At 51.3% G+C, this 19,197-nt stretch overlaps 1 protein-coding gene across 1 annotated transcript; it reads right to left on the minus strand.

The window, feature by feature from the left end:
* Positions 1 to 4,186: 4,186 nt before the first annotated feature.
* Positions 4,187 to 19,178, minus strand: LOC121043737 (uncharacterized). The gene is made up of 4 exons (XM_040495746.1): positions 19,150 to 19,178; positions 18,056 to 18,459; positions 15,927 to 17,940; positions 4,187 to 4,831 (listed from the first exon to the last, which is right to left on the minus strand). The coding sequence occupies exons 1-3, from the start codon at positions 19,176 to 19,178 to the stop codon at positions 17,591 to 17,593; spliced, it is 783 nt and encodes a 260-aa protein (XP_040351680.1). The 3' UTR covers positions 4,187 to 4,831; positions 15,927 to 17,590.
* Between the last annotated feature and the right edge of the window lie 19 nt (positions 19,179 to 19,197).

Here is a 19,197-nt window from a genome sequence, read left to right on the forward strand (position 1 = left end):
TGTAAATGTCAAGCTCAGTTTTCCAATTTCTCCAGCCAAAACTTTGACTTCTCTTACTCTCACAACCCTACCTAATCCATTAGAAAAAATAATGATACACCCAAAATCTAATCACTTCTCACGACTTCCACCACTCACATCGTTAGCTCTTATCTGGATGATTGGAACAGCCTCCTGACCTTATTATGTGTTGTTGTGGGTACTGCTCGTGGTTCACCACACTCCATCATCCTTTCCTTTCTTTACATGTGTGTTGACACATTTCCCACTTCTACTTATAGTTTTCTGTGGACATGTGACTAAATTTTGGACAAAGGAATGCAAGAAGGGATGTGTGCTATTTCCAAGGTAGACTTAGAGACCATGGGCATTCTTCCTGCATTGTCTTTTCACTTCCCAGGAGCCAGAATTGGAAGGCCACTGTGAGCCATGTAAACAAGAAGAAAGGGGAGTCTAGATGTGTGAATAATCATGTAAAGCAGAGCTGTGTGACAATCTGAAACACACAGCTCAGGCTGTTAGGTAAGAGAAGAACAAACTTCCATCTTCTTTAATCCACTGAATTATAGAAGCTGAGGCTTATGCTATTTAGCATGGGAAGCTCAGGTGGAGAACCTAAAACATACAAGCTTTTCAAGAAAGGGTTTGAGATGTTTCAATTCTGTATCCTCTCCCCCTAAAAATGAGTAGTTCCAAAACATGGAAAACAAACCGTAAAGTCGGCATTAATAAACATCTACATGAATAAAGAAGAGTTAACATTAGGTCAGCACACCAGCTGCAATTCAAATCATACATTATATACAAATATAATAAAGTTCAAATCATAAAAACAAAATGCACGATTCATTTCCAGCAAAATTCAAGACTCTTTCCAAAAAGTTTATACCAAATAATTATATATACCTGTGGGTACATTTTATTATTTGATATGATGTGTGGTAGGGCCTCAGAGTAAAAGTGCTTAGGTTCTGGGGTGGCCTTAAATGCTACCTGTCTTAGCTATTTACTAGCTGAGTTACCTTGATCAAGTCCTTTAAACTCTGAGACTCAGTTTCCATCTCCTGCAAAATGGGAAAAGAGCAGGAAAATAATACTTATTTCACAGGGTTGCAAAGGTAATCAACAAGTACATTGTTTTTGAAAATACTTGGCATACATTATGGAAATGCATGGAATGAATACTTTTACATTATAGGTTTCATAGAATCTCAGTGTTTGAAGTGCGTCTAGAAGTCAGTTAAGCCTATGATGCTCAAGCCTACAAAATTATCTGGAAAGCCTTTTAAAAAAAATGTTTATTTATTTATTTCAAGAGAGAGACAGAGACAGAGAGAGTGTGGGTGTGCACACAAATGGGGGAGGGTCAGAGAGAGAGAGAGAGAGAATCCCAAGCCAGTTCCGTGCTGTCAGCTCAAAGCCCAATGTGGAGCTCGATTTCATGAACCATGAGATCATGACCTGAGCCTAGACCAAGAGTTGGATGTTCTACTGCTCAACCGACTAAGCCACCCAGGTGCCCCATCTGGAAAGGTTTTTAAAACACACATGGCAAGACCCATCTCTTCAAAGAAGTGAATTAAGTAGGCCTTGAGATTCTGCATTTTAAGTTTCCTATTCACAAGAAACTCGTATTATTGGTTAAGCACTAAGTGGCTGGATGACAGAGTAGAAAGGAGAATTTTCACATTTTTTTTAATTTTAAAAATTCAGAATCACACAAATGTATAATTCTATTCAAAAATAACCAGATTAAAATTGTTTGATACAATAACCAATAGATAAATGCATGTTCTTGGAAAAGTCCTAATAAGGCTAGCCTTGAACAGGAGTTCAGGGTATAGGTCAATTTTCTCAACCATCCCTTCACGCAGATTTAGCCAGATTCTACTTGAACATTTCCAATGTCTCCACTCACACTACCTTACAAAGCAGCCCATCCAGTTGTCAGACAGCTATAATTGTTAGAATATTGTTTTTGCAGGTCTGTGTCACAGTGAGGGATGCTATAAACATCATCATGGAGGTGGGAGCATGATCTGACTCACAGCATAACTGAATTCATCGGTGATAGTGAGGTACTTGATGACAGGGTTTACTGGATACAATTCTGGTGAGTCTCTGTCTGTCACCAAGACAGAAAACTGACATTGATTTTATCTTCAGATTTTTGCTTGACCTACTGATGCGATTGTGGCTCTGGTTATCAGGGAGCTCTCAAAGTGGGATATGAGTCCTTGTTTAATCAGTGCTGTGTCTGTCTTGTCCCTGATTCTTATTATCTAATGCAAATGGGCTTCCTTATTACCTAACATAGTAGCATCAAGCAGAGAAAACCATGCAAACTGAAGCTACAGAATTCAAGCAACTGAACATCGTCATGTCCTAGGGACAATGTAAGATTTCTTGGTAAATAAATGTGCCAATTCCCCAATCCAAATGCACTACAATAGCCAAAAGAGAGAAGAAATCACTCTGAAAGAAAGGAGTGGGAATTTTTTAATTTTGCACTTGGTTTCATGATTTTGGAAGAGAACACAGCTTTTTCATTCCAAGAGTATACCAATTGCCCCTGCTTTATCCCCACCTCCACTACCAAATTCCTATTATTTATTCTCATTTGAATGGTCTGAAAATGTCAAGTAACAGAAAGGTTGTTATCAATACTGCATCAGCCCCCGATGGATTAGAGGGAGAATGATGTTTGTGGCTCTCTGTAATCCCTCCATGGATTCTGGGATTCTGAGCTTCTCTAGGGAATGCAGCAAAGCCACAGGAAGTCCCCAAAGGCAAGATGTTGCAGGCTGTTCTCTGGTTCAGCTGCCAAATACAGAAAAAGTAATGTAGGGCAAGAAAATGAGAGGAAACTCTTCCTTGTCTGTAACTCAGAGGCAGATGAGAGCATGGGTTATGTTATTCCTCCTGAGAGCCACCATAACTCGTCAGTCTCTAAGAAATAAAACTTCCACGCATGTCTTCTGTTTCCAAAATGAGCTCCAAAGTCACCTGCTTCAAGTAGCCTTATATGGAATTAGAGATGTGTACTGATGTTGCCTCCAGCCCAGTTCTGTTTCCAAGTCCAAAAATAGATTTGAGGGAGACTTTGAACAAAATCTTTATACTCTCTGTGCTTGAGTTCCTTTAAATTGAATGGCATTTGCCATTCACTTTCATATAGAAGTGAGAGGAAACAGCTGCCGTGGGATTCGTTAAAAGAGAGAGAGAGATTTTGAAGTATATTGTAAAGAGAGAACAATGAGACATAAAGTAGCCATTCTTTACTCTTTTAAACAGTAATTTATATTTATTGAAATTCATGTACACTCATAAGCTATGGGAAGATGGAGCATAGGTGAGTATTTTGATAGAAACGTAGAATAAAATAACAGAATAACAGTAACTGAAAAACTGGGATTTCCTATACACACAAACGCACGCAAATTAGGATCACAAGCACTGTTATGGGCAGTTCTAACGACATTTTCTTTATTCTGCTTTGAAACGTGTTTGTGGGCACTGTATAGGACTGTTTTAAATTCTCAATATTATGCTTTATTTCATTAAAATGAATTTGCTCTAAACAAAATAAAAATGTTCAGCCTTACCTGTCACAAACGTGGAGTATTTAATTTAAAAAAGTACTTAAGGATGCCCAAAATGTTTTATGTAAAATATTCATTACACTACAGGAGAATGGGATAAAGAAATGAGGACATTATACATGGTTTTCCTAGAACATCCAGGCCCTAAAATGACCACAACTGACATTAACAGTGACGGTATGTAAAAATCAAGAATAAGATATTACTACTTTAATAACAACAAAAACAGAGTTGAAATCAATGTTTTTATACCATAACTGTGTTTAGAAATATTTTTAGACTATGCAATCATAGGTGCATCAATATTGTAGAATGTTTGGTGTATGTATATATATATATATATATATATTTTTTTTTTTTTTTTTTTTGAAAAACACATTTAGCGATGTGTATGCCTCGTGGCAGTGTTTGCTTCATTTTGGAGGAAAAAAATTCTATTATTTGTATTACATACAGAAACTAGGGAAAGCTAGCATTAGTTTCCTCCTTATTTTAGTTTTCTAACTTTGCATTGTTTCAACATATCTGCTTTGTATTAAATATTGAAACAGGAAAAGAGAGAAATCCCCACTTCAAATACACAGAAGAGCTAAATAGGATTTTAATTTTTTCAAATATGATTTCTACTTTTGCACACTTCGTGTACATGCCCCACAGGAGGAAAGACAGAAGAGGTAAAAGTGAAGCACGGTGGAATTTGATTTTGCCACAACCCCAGCAAATGCCTGTTAGATTGATATTCCTTCCCTGCAAACATCTGGAAAGCAGTGGCAACAGAAAGAAGTCCTAAAAACTTGGCCGATCACTAAGGAATACTTCCTTACACGAATAGGGAGCTATGTGGTCGCCACTAGTTCTATGGGTTTCCTCAACAAGACGAAGTCTGCACGTTCAAGTTTTGAAACTATGAACTACAGTATTCCACAGATGATCGCTCCTGGTGTTTAAAAGGCCCCTGCAGAGGTCTAGTCAAAATATTTACATTCCTCTCTCTAACTGTACCGCCAAGGAAAAGAGAAACATAGTGAGAGGACGAATCAAAAAGAAAACTTTCCTTTCCAGGGAGCGGAAAAAAAGGTGTCAGGCCGCGGGGTCTTCTCCATCCACAGTCCTGTTCTCTTCGTTTAGATCAGGCGTGGATAACACACCTTTCCGGTGAACGTTCCTCTATGGCAGGTGCTTTAGCACGATTTTGTGCCAAAATTAGGGTTGTATCAATTGCTGAGAGCCTGTGGGCAAAAGAAAGCCGTGAGTGGGCGTGTTTAATTGTCAAGCGTGTTCCCCGGGGCGCTGCACCCGCGCTGTAAATACACAAGTGAGTGATGGGCACGTATATGTTTTTCATTAAGTGCAGCCACTGGCCCAAAGTGAGTCAGGTTCTGGCGTGGAAGCGTGTTCGAAGCTGGGAGGCGGCAGGGACGGGATGGGGGTGGAGGAAGGAGCAGGCGGGGATGATGATTAGCGAAGGAAATGACCCAACTCCCTCCCTTCTGTTTTCACAATCTGCGTCACGCTTCTGTACGCGCCACGCCAGCGGCGGGCGAGCGGGCGGCCGCGCGGGCCAGGTCACTTCGGGCACTCGTCTGGCGGTCGCCTTCCCCACCCAGGTCCTCCAGCTCCGACGCTGCCTGCAAAAGGTCCACTCCTCACACACACCCCCTCCCCCAGGGAAGGCCGAAGCAGGGACTTGGCCTGGCTCCTCGGGGTCAACCCTGGGACAGGGAACCTCTCCCTTCCCGGCGCCCCCCGACGTGGGTGCGGAGCTGGGAGTCCAGAAACCGGACCTGAAGCTGCCACCGAGCCCGGCCTGGACTCAAGCGATGAGGGAACTGCGGCCAGCGAGGAGGAGGAGGCGGCCCGGGGCGCGGAGACACCTCCGCCCGCCCGGCCACAGCCGCGCAACTCGTGCGGCCCGCGTTCTCGACAGAAAAGCACCTTCTGACCATTAGGAGTAATTCTCCATCATTCCTGTTAGAACAAGTTAATGTAAGGGTTGGGCTGGGAGGCCCCGGGCAGGGTCACGTGCGCCCCCGTCACTCCGGCTCCCCTCGCCTCTCCGGTTCGAGTTATGCCATCAAGCTAATATATTGTGACTGCTCTTCTCTCCTGTGACAAAGGCTTGCAGCTGCCTCCAAATCAATAGACGTCAAAGAAATATGAAAACAATCATGACACAAAACTTAAATCCTGGCTGGAGCCTACATAATCAGAACTGTGCTTCTGTTCTCCAAGCCGCCGATTAATTTATCCCAAAGTTTAGTCAAATTTTTATTCCGGTACCTTTTTCCCAGCAGATCCTGCTACATCTGTCGGGTTTGTAATGTAATTTGTAATTACTGCCCTTCATGTGGTCCGGTGCCTTGAACCATCTTTAATTAAAAGCATAATTAAGGGAAGATCTAAAGAAAGACAATTACCAGATGGTCTTTTTTTTTTTTTTTTTTTTTTTTTTTTTTTAGAGGCGGTAGTTTCCTGGAGAGGGGCGTAGGGTCTGTCCCCGGCACCCGGTGCCTGGGTAGGGGGCGGCGGGGCCGAGCGGCGCTTGCGCACTGCGTTAAGCCTAGGCCCCGTGCCCTTCCCCGCCCCCCACCCCCGGGCACCAAGCCCAGAGGCCGCGCCCCAAGGTGAGCGCCAGCGTCTCAGCGGTGCCCAAACCCCTGGTTCTCATCGCTCTTTCCCTGGGTTTTCGGGGTGTAGGGCGGTAGCGGGGAGGCTGGGACAAGTTCAAGTTCGAAGCTACTTCCAAATCCGCGAGGGCGCTCCCGGAACCGGCCCCGCCCTCCCTTGCGCGCCAACCTGGGAGCTCAGAAGCCGAAGGACGCGAGGGCTCGAAAGGAAGGGGAAAGGAAGAGAGATGGTCAGCTGTCCCCGAGAGGGCAACCTGGCGAGGGTGCCCCAGCCTAGGCCCTCCCTAGAGCCGGGCCGCCTAGGGTGGGAGCTGCGGGTCTGAGAACCCTCGGGACAACAAGACAGCAGCGCAGCGCCCGTCGCCCGCAGCCCCGTCGGGCAAAGTGGCCCTTTGACAGCGATTGTCTCGGCTGTCGGCTCCTCCGTGTCCACTGGTCCCTGGAATTCTCAGAACAAGTTTCGAGGAGGAGGGAACAAACCCATTCCCCACCCCTATCCCACCCCCACATCCCCGAAATGAATAATGTAGTCAGGAGCCAAGGTTTCTGCATTAGCGCCGCGTTGCCCCGGCGGCTGGCTCGAGGATTCCGAAGTCGGATAATGGAAATTAAACTGTTGTTGTATGGCGGGATGTCATTATGTGACTGTTCATATTCAAAGTCAGGCAGCAATGAATTGTAATCATTTCAATTATCTTCAATACACTTTCTTTAGGACACAAGTTGTCAAAGATAAAAAAAAAAAAATACATTCTTGCGGCTCCGTGGGTCCATTTTCCAGACGGTTTGTTGTTCTTGCTGCCTGATTTGGTTTCGGCTTTTATTCCCCAGCCTCAGAGTCTCTTACAGAGACTCCGACGGAGTGAGCGAGCCCCGGCGGTCCTCGCCGCTTCTCTGGCGCTGCGTGCCTGCTACCAGAGTCCGGAATTGGCCTCCGTGCGCCTGGCGCGCGTATTTTGGTTGCTTTCAGGTTTAATTAACTTTGAACAACAAATATGCCTGGAGATGTAGATCTGGTGTCGCCTTGGGGAAGGGGGCCGTCGTATTATATTCTGCATCCTCCCCAGCCTTAGAGGGTGGGCTGGCTACAGCAGCCTGCGTCCCCGGAGGCCAGCGCCATGCGTCAGAAAGGCACGTGCTGGACGGTGCCCGCGCCTCCGAGATCCCTCAGAGAGCCCGGGTCCATCTTCTTCCAGCCGGGAGAAGGCAGGGAAGAGCCTGGACCAGTGGAGCCTGCTTTCCTTTGTCGAAACGACCCTCAGACCCGTGCTCGCTCCCTGTTGTCCCTGAACGTGAGGCAGTGGCGATTTGGTTGTGATGTCCTCGCGGCATGGCAAAAGAGCCCTCCGCCCCCAGCCCAGGCAGAGGGAGTAGGGGTCGCCTTTGAAGCCCACGTCCATCGCGCCTATTAGGACTAATCCCGATCTTTACACTAATATCGCTTCTCGGGTTTTTATTATAATCATTTGGGAGGAAATGAGCTCTTGCCAGGCAAATAGCACCCCGCACCCCACTTTTCATAGCTGCGCAGGGCCGAGGCCTGAACAACCCTGCGGGCAATCCCCGAGCTGCCGATATTATATTTGTGAAATGTCCTTTTGTTGAAGCTTTTAACACCTTCTTATAACGAATCATTTGTTCTTTTCTCTTTAATTTTGATAGACAATTAGCCATCAGAGATACACCAGTTGACTGTAACCGAGCATTAAACTCGCCTTTATGTAACGCTAATTTAGCATAGCTGCTTTGTTTAACTTTGCTATATAAGAACCAGGTTTTGTAGCAAAAAAAAAAAAAAAAAAAAAATAGGTGTAATTTTATGTGGGGCTTCATTTCTTTTGGCCCTGTACGCAGCAAGCCCTCTCCTCTTTGTGAAGCATTCTGCTGGGGCCTGACGCCATTTCCCGTGCCTAGCACCTGCAGGCTGGGGTGGGGAGGGGGGTGGGGGAATTAGCATTGATATAGATTTAGTTGAAATGTAATCTCTTAAATCTGTCCAAGATTCGGGGAGATAATTACACTTTCACTGAATTGCCAGGGGTCAGCGTCTCAGAGGACCTGAGGAGTTGATTTACTAACAATAGTGTTACATAAAAAATGGCGTTTGAGATTATAATGTTAATGGCTGCGGTCGCTGGGGAATGTGGCCGCTTCCAACTAATTCCACGTAACTTGTTTTTTGCCTCCCTTTTCCTCCCTCCCCTTCTTGTCCAGCTCCGTCTTCTGAAAGATTGAGAGCTTCTCGGTGTTTAATTTGGTGGCAGGCTCCGGGAGGTTAGGACGCTGGAGCTTGGGGTTGACGCGCTTTTTCTCAGAGAAATTTCGGTGACAGGTTGTGGCTTCGACATCAGGATTGGGCTCTTCCCCCACGAGAAGCAAGACTAGGGCGCAGACTTCGCACGCCCCACGCGCGGAGACTCGGGCTGGAGCGGAGCCCAGGCAGCAAAGGCTGACCACGGCTTCGGGAAGAAGCGCCGCGCCCTCCCAGGCCGGCCTCCCCGGCCCGCCTGAAACTGGACCTGCCCCACTTCTAACCACCTCAAGTCGCTGGGCTGGACGAGAACGAGGCCCTGCTCTGAACCCTACTCTCCTGCACAGGCCGCACTTCCAGCCCAGCAGCCCCAGACCTGTGGACACTCACTTCCCGCCGCCAACTTTCCCAAGTTCCAAGTGGAGTTTGGCAGGAGGCCTGGACGAGCGTGCAGAGAGGGCCCCCGGAATACCAAGAGACACCTCAAACCCCAGATTCTAGCTTGCGGGTGGGGATAAGCTTTGAAACTAAGAGATCAGCCTCCTTTGGGGTGGAGACGGTGAAGGAGTTTACACTCCCGCATACACTTGTCGAACCCTGGTGGAACTTGACCCACATCGGTCTCCACCCACAGAGACTAGATTCCCTGAGAAAGCCCACGACCACTCTTAACTTGAAACCCCATCGGGAGTTCAGGCACTTCAGCCGCCCTGGAAACTGCTGGCCGGCCCTTCCCCACCCATGGGCCAACCAGGAGCCCCTGAAACTGTGCACAAAAGTCAAGGGATGAAGGGGGGGGGGGGGAAAGCAGCTCCTCTTCCTGGGTAGGACGAAAGGAGCTGGTTTTCTGACCTCCTGCAGGGCAGCTCTGGGCCAGGCAATCAGAGGAGGTGTCCAGATCCTGGGAGCGTCCTCAGGCCACACCAGGGTTCACCCGCTTGGGCCTGGACCTAGGACGTGGCCATTGCTGATACCCTGGGTCCAGGAGCTCAGATTTTTTCCTGAAGGCGGGACTTTGGAGTGTGAAAGGGGGGCGCCTCTGCCCTGTACCTCTTACTCCCTTCGCGGTAACATGGGTAGGCTGAGAGCTCCAGGCTCGTCCTGCCAGACTTGGGCGCAGGCCTTGCCTAGGCTCTCCTTTGGGCTGGGAATTCTGCTTCTGTGAAGAAAGAGGCTGGAGCCACCACTTGTGGTTCCGAGGAAAACAAGGAGCTGCCCCTTGGCCTAACGCGTCCTCACCCATCTTACCTAGTCCCGTGGCGCCCGCTGACTGGCCAGGCACCAGTGGCCCACGGGGCGCTCTGGATCTCACCCGACAACTCGGACGGAGAGGCCTGGGCACCTAAGCCCTTGGCCCTGGGGGGTCCTTGCACACCGCGTGTTTACGTGTGTGCCCCCTTATCTTATATGTAACAGCAATATATATGTTAATTGAAAACTTCTGAATTTAAAAAGGTTGTGACAAGTTATAATTTGTCCTGTCAATGCCTGGAATCCTTATTTATCTCTTTAGCTTGCCTCCCGCTCGCGCCTGTCAGCTAACAGCTTGCCTAACTCGTTGACTTCCTCACTCATGGCACGGAAATGACAAATGTGCTGTTTTATCCGTACAATTTATTTCATTATTGTTGCCAGCACGACGCATCACAATCAATCATAAGGAAGTCCAGTTGGCAGGTGTCAATCTTGGTGTGTTTTTGTACGTCTCAGTCTATATTTAATCCAATTATAAGGGTCACGGAGTAAGTGCCAATCCTCTTGTTACAACTCACATCTTATTTAAGATTTAAAGTAAAAAAAAAAAAAAGTCAACTCCATCACATGGATCTTTTGGGGGAAGGGAGGGGATGTCTTTGAAACCCCCCCCCATCTCTCTTTCTCTCTCTCTCACTCTCTCTGTCTCTGCCTTCTCACCTCCAGTTTAAATTATGAAGCTATCCCTTTTTATTAAAGAGTTGCAGGGAATCCGAGTTTTATGAGCATTTGTGTGCAAATGAAGGCTCTCGTTATTTTGCTAAAGTAGAAGCAGACTTAATGATGAGAGATCTTTCCGCTCATTGCCCATTCAAATACAATTGTAGATCGAAGGCGGCCTTGTCACGTTGAGAAAAAGTGAATTTCTAACATCCAGGACGTGCCTGTCTACTTTCAGCGAATTGCATCCAATCACCCCCAGGGAATTCAGCTAATGTCTCAGTCTCCACCCGGACAAGGGAGAGAAAGAAATCAAACATGGTGCCACAGACTAACTTAACATGAAACGTTTAGAAAGAGGAAAAGCAGAGTTTTCTTGAATTGATTGCAATAGAGAGTTCCTTAGTGGGGAAGCAAACTGGAAGGATTTGGAGATTTCCCCAATCGTCCAAGAAAACTTTATGATGGGGTAGAATGGACGGAAAAGAGAAGAAACTAAGTATTTCTTTGAATGAGAGCAGGAAAATAATTGAATAGCAGAGAAGCCACACTCCTGCATAAATCATGCCATTATGCAGTTCTTTAGACCTGAGTGAAGAGACAGCAAATATTAGCTTTGCTAAATGTTTCCCTTTTTGACACCCAGGTTTACAAAACATTTCTCCAATTTTTACTTAAAATCAAAATCTTGTTTTAAAAACCTGTCACTTAAAGGAGAGGAAGAGTAGGGAGAGAAGAAAGGGCAAGAGCCACAGGCGCTGCTCAGTAAATTTAATTCCTGAGATAATAGATAATATATGGATTTCTGGCTCATGTACCTATTTGAAATGACACACAATATACACAAGTTTGTGGTTTTTTTTTCTCAATTAGTCAGGGACTTTTGCCTCTTCGTCTATTACTCTTTATACAAAAGAGTTTTATTAAATCCCTTTAGAAACTGGCACCCATTCAGGAATAATTTTAAATCATATTATATTATTTTAAAATAATACTTTTTTTTTTAAATAGAAGCTAACAAACAGGATGCATTATCCTCCAACTTAGTAAAATGAAATGAAAATACTGAAGGGGAAACATCCATTTCTACTTTTCAATTGTTGCATGACTCAATGCCCATTCTCTGAGAAAAGAAAAATACCAAATCAATTCCTACCCACCCTGAAGCATAGATCCAACATAGGGGCTCCCCCAATCTGAAAGCTGCTTTATTTGCATAAAGCAGTTAAGGAGAGGGGGGGGAGGGGGGAGGGAGGGAGAGAGAGAAAAGAGAAAGAGAGACAGCGAGAGAGGAGAGAGAGAAACATACCTTGGACAAGAACAACAGATCTCAGCTACAGTTCAAGCCAAAACGGCTCTCTATCGTCCCCTCTCCCGCTGTCCTTCCACCCAAGCCTTGCCCTCTAATCGGTCCTTTCGCTCCCTTCCTCCACCCCTACCCCCTATTTCAGGCCCCTCACCCCCATCAGTCCCCACGTGGCGTCACGGGGCTTCGGGCAGTGGTAGGCCGGGGCTGACCTGGGAGCCCCCCGCAGACCGGGCGGCTGCCAAGCTCGCTCACTGCTGTGGAGAATCAGGGCTTGGGACTACCCTGGGTGTCAGAGAATTTCAGTCTGGGCTAGCCTGAGCTGAGGGGAAGCCTGGCAGAAAAGTGATTTCTTTCCCGTTTCTGGCCCTTTGCACCCCACCTCCAGCCCGCCTTTGGTCTCACTCTGCATCCCAGGTTGCCAGTCGTCCATGACGCCCCCGGGCCTCCGGCGGTGCCCTTCTGCCAGGTGCGGCCTAGAGAGGCAGCCTCTGCCTAGGTGGGTCGAGGCCGGGCCTCGCAGGCTGAGCACCACGAGGGGGCCGGGCTGGGCCGAGACGTCCACAAGACCCGCGCAGGCTGGAAGGGGAGTCCCCGGCTCTTGGGTTCTGGGAGGATCTCCAGAGTTCTCTCTGGTAACAAATGACCCTGGGTACCGAGTTTCGGCAGCGGCTCAACTTGCGCCTTCCCTGGTGGCGACCCCGGCACGGGCTTCCCTTGCCTCCTCCCGCCCTGCCTGCTGTGCCGGGGGCAAATGGAGAGCGGCTTCGGCGTTGGCCCGGAGCTCGGAAGAAGGGCCTGGTCCGGCCTCGCCTCCACCGCTTCCCGCTCCCGCGCGGCCCGAGCGCGCCCTTTATTGACAGGCAGATAAGCAGGCGGGGATCATGGCGTTTCCAGCGTCGCTCTCGAGCACCCTGCTGGGTTGCAGGGATCCGCGCACACTTAATGGCCTGGACTCCAAACAAGCTCGGAGCAGCCTTCCCGGCGGCCTCCGGTCCGGACAGAGGGGGTAGGTGGGGAGCGAGAAGGGGCAGAAACTAGAGAGTAGGGAGGCCTACTCAGGCTCCGGGCCTACTCGCAGTCCAGAATCCAGGGCAGACCACGGAGCGGAGGGGACCTCAGGCCATCCGGGGCCGGGGGCTGGACCAGGTCCTGGAGGGGAGCTAGGAGATTACCAAGAAACCAGGTCACAGGACAAGGCCGGTGGCGGCAGAGAAACCCCGCAAACGCCTCCCAGAGCCAATCCCCAGCGGAGTCTGGCTCGGGGAGACTGGGCAGTGGTAGGGTCCTGCCCCAGATTAGAGTGGCCAGTAGGGGAATGGATGCTCGTTGCCCCTGACACGGGAAGAGCAGAGGGCTGAGATGGGAAGAAGTGTGGGGAACTTTTTAAAATAAGAAAGAACACCACGCTTCTACCTCTCTGCCAGCTGGCTCCGATTCTCCTCCCCTGCTCTACCCTCAGGGTCTCGGAGGGTTGAGCAAAAAATAAAAATAATAAAATCAAGTCCGGCCAGGAGGAGCCTGCAGACGGGCTCCCCGGACCTGCCTTCCGACCCGTTGTGAAGTCCTACACCTGTCCAGGTGTGCTGGGAGGGAGCAGCACCTCTCTCGCCTCTGCGCCCTCAGTGCAGCCCTCTCCCTTCTCCTCCCCCACCTGAGCAAAGTGCGGAGGCACTGGCCCCGGAAGCCTCCTCCGGCCTAGGCCTCCCCCTCCTCTTTTGCCCACACACCTGCTCCCAGGTCTACCAGGACTGGGCTGAAGGCCCAGGAGCTGCCTGAAGGCCATTCCATACCCCACCACCTCCCTTCCTGCCACCTTGTCAAGAGCCCCCTACCCTCCAGGATGGACCTCTGTCACTTCCTAGTTCCAGACCCGGACGGACGCGGAGCAGGAAGGGATTAAACGTTGAGAAGCCCCCTCCCCTATTTGGGGGGAAGGGGGACGCGAGAAGGACAATGCAGGTCTAGGTACCCTTCCAACGATAGCCAGCCCAGCTCTACTAAACCTTCTCCCAGTCCACGGCGGGTGTGAGGGGAAAACAAGCAGATAGCCAGCTCGGTAACCAGGCCACCTAGCCCCAATTTCTGTTGTTTTCTCGGCTCCTGGAAGGGGAAGCTTGACTTCAGAACCTGCGATTTTCCTATTTTCCTCCTCTAGGCCACAAAGTGAGCAGTTAACCACCACGTCAAAGATTCATTAAATCACCTATATTTTCTGTGTGACTGGAGTCTTTCAGCCCAAGGGGGCGAGTCGGGTGCTGTTTGGAGCGTCCTCACAAGAACCTAGTTGGCTTGGCCAGGACTTTGGCGTAGCCTGGGGTAAGGGCTCGCTGGTCCTCTCCCCGGAGCCCTCGACTGTGCCCAGCTGGTGACTTTGCAAGCGCGAGGGCCAGACCAGGGTACCCATCGTTCCTCGAGCTCCTCCTGAAAACCATTCCTGCCAGAGGCCCCTCTCAACCCAGGCGCAGCCTCCAAGTCCCTCAGATAAAGTGACTCCCTCGGTGATCGGAGGAGGGGACCGGATGGGCACCTGGGAAGGTAGCTGGCCAGCCTAGTGGCAGGGTCCCGCGTACCCGCGAGGAGGAAGAGAGCACTCAGGAGGACTGGTTTCCTTGGGGTTGACTACGCCCTAAATGAGGGCTGGGCGGACCCGGGCCGGGTTGGGCGTGGGTAGTTACGTGCTGGACTCTGGAAGGCCAAGGCAGGGCATAGAGCGAACCCGACTCGGGGTGGGGAGGGGAAGGCTCCCGCCGGGCCCCGGCGCAAGTCTGCGCGGAGCGGAGCCCAACTCTAGCCGCCATGACGTCACGCGGGTTGGGCAGCCAATGAGGACCGCGCTGGCATGGATATTAAGGAAAGTTAGCGCCTGCCTGAGCACCCTCTTTTCTTATCATTGACATTTAAACTCTGGGGCAGGTCCTCGCGTAGAAAGCGGCTGTCAGATCTGCCACTTCCCCTGCCGAGCGGCGGTGAGACGTGTGGGAACCCGCGCCGCCAGGCTCACCTGCCTCCCCGCCCTCCGCTCCCAGGTAACTGCCTAGGCTCCGGCCTGCGTCCGGCTGGGGCCCCGCGCCGCCTTTCTGCTGCTCGCGATGGGTGCTCCCAAATCCAAGGCTGCCTCCAAGTAGCTCAGGGGCTTGACTTTTGCTTTTAAAAGGAGGCATTACAAAGGTGGAGTTAGTGAGGGCGGGATAGCATGGCGGGCGGTGGGGGTGGGGAGAGAAGGGTTCTTAGCTTTGCCGAGGGTGCTTTTCTGCAAAAGTAGCAAAATGTTCCAGTTCCTAGAGTGGACTTCTAGTTGGGCGCTGAGCTGGGAGGGGGGGAGGGGCGGGGAGTGGGAGATGGGGATCTGCTGCTGCTATCTGCAGAAGCCGCTCGCAACCGTGAGAAATGCAGGAGGGGATGCAGTTTGCACCCAGAACTCTCCCAAATCTCAGTTCATGACAAGCACTCGCGAAGTCCTCACCAGCGCCCGGAGCGCGTGGAAACGCCCCGCCGCGGGTCGGGCGGAGCGCTGCAAAAGTTTCCAGCCGTTGCAAAGTGTAGATGGCTGGACCGAAACAAAGTCTTAGAGATGGGAGTTCGTTTCTCAGAAGGGAGCGGAGGACGAAAGAATGCTGCCCGCAGAGCTGGGCAGCACGTAAAGCCCCAGCGTGTGATTTGAGCTTCACTTCGGAAGACCTAATAATTAACGATTCTCACTGAACTAGAACGCGGGCTCTGGTTACCGCGGGCGCTGCGCTCGCTGTCTCGGTAAGAAGCTTGTGGGCGTCAGGGGAGGCTGGCCGCTGAGCGCCGGGGAGAGCAGCGCCAGGCCACTCTCCTGCCCCGGGACAGCCCAAGCCCGGCGCCAGAAGTTTCTCCGAAGTGCGTCAGGGAAGGGACCACCCTAAACTTAGGCTACCTGGTGGTTCTGCGGAGCGAAAGTTCCGAAAGTCCAGCTCCAAGCGGCCACAGACTCCGAAGCGGGCTTAGGCATGGCATAGGAGCGCTGGCCCGGGGAGGCCTCTGCGTCAGGCCGGGGCTCGCCCCTCACTCCCACTCGTGCCCTGACGCCATCTCTCTAGACCTTTGAGAGGCACCTTCGGAGGACGTTTGTGTCTCAGGCACCTGTGACAGGTGCTTGGGATCACTGTCCAGCGGGGGGGGGGGGCGCGGGGGGCCCTGCCCACCTTGCCTGAGAAGCAAGGGAGTGAGGGAAGTGGCCAACCGGCCGTGCGCCTTACCTGGGCCTTGGTTCTCTCCTCCGCGGTTTCCTTTCTCCGGAGCTGGGCGGCAAGCAGGTTGCCCGCTTCGCAGTGGGAAGTGGACCTTCTCCTCCAGTCATAAATCAAACCCCGTCATCCTCGGGCCTCCTCCCTCATTAGAGATGTTTATTGGAGATCGTGTTTATTCGGCTGTCACGGCGAGAAAACGCAGTGACATAATTACCTCTGACCAGAGTTCTCTCCCCGCGCCCAGGGCGAGACTGAGACCTCCTCTGTCGCCTTCTCACTCCTGTGCCCTCCTTGATCGGAGGGCGTATGTGGTTGGCTTGTCCAGTTTTTCTTAGACCCTTTCATATAATTTGGATTATTGAATGAGTTACTATTCAAATTTCCCCAGGGCCTGGGCGTTTATTTATTTATTTTAGAATATGAAAGGAAAACCGAAGGAACCTAACGCCCCTCCGGGGCAGAAGGGGGCAGAGCGGGAGAGACGGAAGGAGAGTCCCTCTCGCTGCGCTGCGCAAACTTTCCGGCCCTCCCGGCTGCTACGCTAGGGGCCCAGACGCCACCCGGAGCCAGAGGCGGCCTGAGCAGTGGGGAGCCGACCGGGAGGGATGAATGCGGATATTGCTGGTGGTGTTTGTTGTTTTATTTTTCATTCTTTCTCCTCTCCGGAGGAATCTCAGACTTTGGGGCCCCAGGTGGAGGATTCTTGAACTCTCCCCCGCGGAACTCCGCGGAGCCAACCCGCAGCTTCACCCCCCCCTCCGCCCCCCGCCTCTTGGCTACGCCGGGCTTCGGTTCCCTCCCCCCACCCCTACTCTCCCACCCCCCACGTCTCCCGCGTTAGCCAGGTTTGTAAGTCACCATCTGCAAGTCAGAGTTAGAAAGTGATGAAAAGCGCCGAATTGTTCTCTAATTGAAAATACTTTTTTTTTTTTTTGTGACCGCACCGACAAATATCTGGGATCCCGGCTTTTGATCCCTCGCTGCCGCCTCTGCTCCAATCGCTAATAAAACTCGCATTGAGCCCCTTAGTGCCTTGATTAACAGGCAGATTAACTCTTACTGGGGTGGGGAACAGCTTGTCCCAATCAATGTCATTTTAAAAGCCCGATACGCTTAGCTCCGGTTCCCTGGCTGCTCGAGCGAGCCAGCCATGACATTTGCTCCCTCCCCCTTCCCCAACCTCAAATCCCCCAGCAAAGCCCCCAGTTCCCAGCTCGCTTGTTCCCCGCTACACTCCCGGACAAATTGCAGGACTCAGTCCCTGGCGTTTAAAACAAGCAGGTGTTTTAAGTTGGAATCTCCTGGGAGAAGGGACTGAGGTGGCCTTGGCTTGCTTTTCGTTTGAAGCTGAACTCTTCTGCCGCTTGAGGGAGGAGGTTACGGGCAACGGAGAGACGGGGAACCGTCCAGGGTGATGAAATGGAAAGCAAACTTTCCTGAGAATCCTACTTGCAAAAATCGGAGAGTGCCACTGCTTTGCAAGTATTCTACACACCAGGAGTTTTAAAACTGGCCCCTATCTGGACAACAGCAGTAGGGTCCGGGAAGCAAAGGCTTGGGAGTCCCACCTGCGTACAAGCTGTAGGGGTTTCTTCGCTGGGAGACCCAGTTGGATAATGCTTTTTAAAAAGTATTTTTCTGGGGGGGAAGGAGGAGAGAGAGACTCTTGCCGCCTAATGTGAATGAAAGAAGACTGAACCCAGAGAGCGCCTTGACACACTTGTCATTTGGCAAGAGGTGAGGAAGGGCCAGAGCACCGCGGCTTTCCGTAGCCGAGCGTGGTCACAGCCTGGAGGCGCCACCCTGCCGGCTCCCGGCTCTCCCCGGCTTTCCCGCGGTCTGGGCTCGCAGAGGCTGCTGAGTGAGCTGGAGACCCGCAGGATGCCGGAGAAAGGAGAGGGAGAAAGACCCCGAGTGAAGGAGGCACCCCGAACTGGGTGGCAGGGGTGGGCGCCTTTGCCTTTCACGCTGGTTTGCCCTGTTTCGTCAGCTTGGCTTTCCTGGGAACCCACCTTCCTAGGGCCTGCAGAGAGAGAGAAAGTCCTTTGAGGCTCTGCAAAGTGAGCAGGTGTCTGCGGAGACTTTCCTCCTTCAGAGAAAAGCTCGTCTCCACCCTTCCCCGTGCGCCAGCACCGTACTTCTGGTTGGCGGTGGAAAGCGGCAGTTCAGAGGTGTCGCGACACCGGGTAGGAGATTCTTGGTTCTGAAGTCGACAGCCGAATGCGCATCTCTCAAGCACTGGACATGTCTTTGCCTTGCCAGGGGCCGGCTCTGGACCGAAAACCTGGGGAGTGGGTACAGGCAAAAACACCAGGGACTGCTGGGGGTGAGATGCTGCCCGATCTCACACTTGTGCGCCAATACTGGTCGGAGGCTGCGGGCACTCTCAGGGAGCTGCGATCCCCCAGCGCGACTCCCTCGGCACGGAGAGCCTCCCCTACCCTGTTGGATGACCCCGGCGGCCCCTGCGGGAAGAGGCCGAAAAGACGTCCTTCTCCGGCGCCAAGGGGCGGGAGGGGGTGGGGGTGGGGTGCAGGAGTACCTGGCGAGAGGCGGGAAAAGGCGACACTGAAACGGAAAGCGCGATTTCCCCCGCCCTGGAGGGCAGCAAGTGGGCCTCGGTCCCGTTGAAAGCCGCAATTAAAATGGCGACCTGAGAGTTGTCTCAATTTTGCATACACCTCTGGCCCAGGCTTGCTGCACCTTCGTCCCAGCTCCGCGCGCCGCCACCAGAACGGGTACTTCGCAGAGGGCGCGAGACGCCCCACCAAGTAGAACAGCACTCGCACCCTCCTTGAGATTGCAGAGACTCTCTCCTCCGGGGAGACCAGGAAATCTCGCTCTCCAACCCTCTCTCCTTAAACTTTGAAAACTCTGCCTCCCTTTGGGCTGAGCTCCCCCCCAAATATTGACACATTGGAAGCAGCCAAGTCCTTTTTGTTTCTTGTTTGTGCAGAGGGGTTTGCAAGAGTCCTCCCCTAGCCCCCACCCCCACCCAATGACGTCAGCGGCATTCACTCCCGGCTCCTGGCCTGTTATGATTTTTTTGTTGTTAAAACTTTTCTCCGAGGTGAGATGGGGGTTGAGGAGTGGGAGAAGGAGCTAATTCAAAGAGCCAGTGCCCTGGGGGGGAAATAGCAACAAGATTATGGCTGCTTCTTTCCGAGGCAAAGCTTAAGAAGGTGCTAATCCACTCGGTCGCTAATTGAAAGGTTGTAAAATTGATATTTGCCTCCAGTTCGGACAGTCTCTGGGCCTCATCCCCCCCCCCCCCCTTTGC

Source organism: Herpailurus yagouaroundi, unplaced genomic scaffold (assembly GCF_014898765.1).
Source record: "Herpailurus yagouaroundi ecotype Mexico unplaced genomic scaffold, PumYag 187, whole genome shotgun sequence".
NCBI lineage: Eukaryota > Metazoa > Chordata > Mammalia > Carnivora > Felidae > Herpailurus > Herpailurus yagouaroundi.

Coding starts and splice junctions, on each gene's coding strand:
- LOC121043737 (XM_040495746.1), bottom strand. CDS start 19,178: ATGAGGCCCAGAGACTGTCCGAACTGGAG. Junction 18,460..19,149: donor AGAGACTGTCCGAACTGGAG/GCAAATATCAAT, acceptor GCCTCTCGCCAG/GTACTCCTGCACCCCACCCC. Junction 17,941..18,055: donor CTTTCCACCGCCAACCAGAA/GTACGGTGCTGG, acceptor CTCTCTCTGCAG/GCCCTAGGAAGGTGGGTTCC.